General features: G+C 51.2%; 1 protein-coding gene across 1 annotated transcript; it reads left to right on the plus strand.

The window, feature by feature from the left end:
• Positions 1 to 463: 463 nt before the first annotated feature.
• PHALS_04253 (uncharacterized protein) lies at positions 464 to 747 on the plus strand (the record flags this gene model as incomplete). The annotated part of the gene is made up of 3 exons (XM_024718332.1): positions 464 to 483; positions 555 to 585; positions 649 to 747. 3 exons carry the CDS (start codon positions 464 to 466, stop codon positions 745 to 747), a joined length of 150 nt encoding a protein of 49 aa, XP_024583742.1.
• Between the last annotated feature and the right edge of the window lie 735 nt (positions 748 to 1,482).

Consider the following 1,482-nt stretch of genomic DNA (forward strand, 5'->3'; position numbering starts at 1 on the left):
GTTGCCAATTTTTGACGACGTTCAGTTCCGTGTTGCATCCAAGCTACTTCCAGTCCGATCTCGATTTTGGTTCCTACAACCCACGAACCCTGGTATCATGTGCTGCGTGCGCAGTGGTTGCAACGCTGTGGAAACGGTCCAGCATCTGTTTTTCGACTGTACACTTGCCCGTCAGTTGTGGTCGACGCTGCAACCTGCGTGGATGTGTTTCTTTGAGTTAGGTGCAACGTGGAACTGTATCGCCACCGCCCACTTGCCTCCTGTTCATCCGGAATGGTCAGTGCAAACGTGTGTTGTGTATGACATGTGGGGGGGTCGTGTGCGCAGTGACACTGCATTTCATTTGGTCGGATCGCAACCGATGCCACTTTGAAGGATGTCTCCCCACACCAGCTCGTTTCTGCATTCGCTGTCATTCTGACAACGTTCAGTGCGCATGTGTGCTACTGCATGCGGCGGGTGTATGTGGACAAAGAGGACACCGTCTTCCTGCAAGCCGTACTCGAACGATTGAAGTGTGCACACAACGTGAGTTCGTTTATGGATACGCACAGTGGTTTGTTTCTGATCCATAAGAAGCGTGTGGTGTGACAGTGGTGTCAGAATAATCCGAAAACAGCTGATCTGTTGGTCACTTTTCGCAATCAGCCCCTGATGTACCGATACACTTTTGAGCTACAATTGCTGATTGATGGAAGGCTTATAGTGGGAATCGAACCTACGACCACACTGTCGCCTCCTCCATAATCACTGTTTTGACCCACACAGCTTTATAGTCATTATGTGTATGTGTGGCGCGGGTTCGAGCCCCTCAGCGGACAAAATCGTAATCGTTCCAGACATGCAAGAAATGTCGATTGCATGCTAAATATTACCGACAACAGCCAATAAGGACTTCGGGATGGCGACTCGTACAAGAAAAATCAAGAATTAAGTAATCAAGAATAAAAAATACCCCAGCGGAATGAAGCAATGTAATTTCTTTGTCAGGCCGAGTAGGTATAGCCGTGTAATCAGATAATACATAGCAACTTTCAACTGAGCTACCCGCGCACTTCTCAATTCGCCGGCTACTACGCAAGTCAAATCACCAGAAGTACTTCCCAAACCCCTGCCCTCCGCTCCAGTCGTTACTCCCTTTTTCTGAAGATGAAATATCTAGCTGCTTCCGCTTCTGCCTCCCCATCCAGCCCCCTCGCGCTGTGATTGGCGTGACTCATGGGTCCGCACCCAGTATCCAGTCTGGTACCACGGTCGGCCCATCGTGCTCGGATCCCAACGCCGGCTTCGGACCTCCAACTGGCTCTTTGCCAGCCACTCATTTGACCATGCTGCCGTCCCCTCCTCTTCTCCCGTCGCCTTTTCCGTCTACGTTAGCTCTGACGGCCGTTGTGCCTGCTGATGCGGTCGACCCCGACGACGATCTAATAGGCGCGACCCCAAACGCTGCTACTGCTGCTGCATTGGACGACGAGTAAATGG

The sequence above is a fragment of the Plasmopara halstedii genome (genome assembly GCF_900000015.1).
Source record: "Plasmopara halstedii genome assembly, contig: Scaffold_2547, whole genome shotgun sequence".
NCBI classification, from domain to species: Eukaryota; Oomycota; class Peronosporomycetes; order Peronosporales; family Peronosporaceae; genus Plasmopara; species Plasmopara halstedii.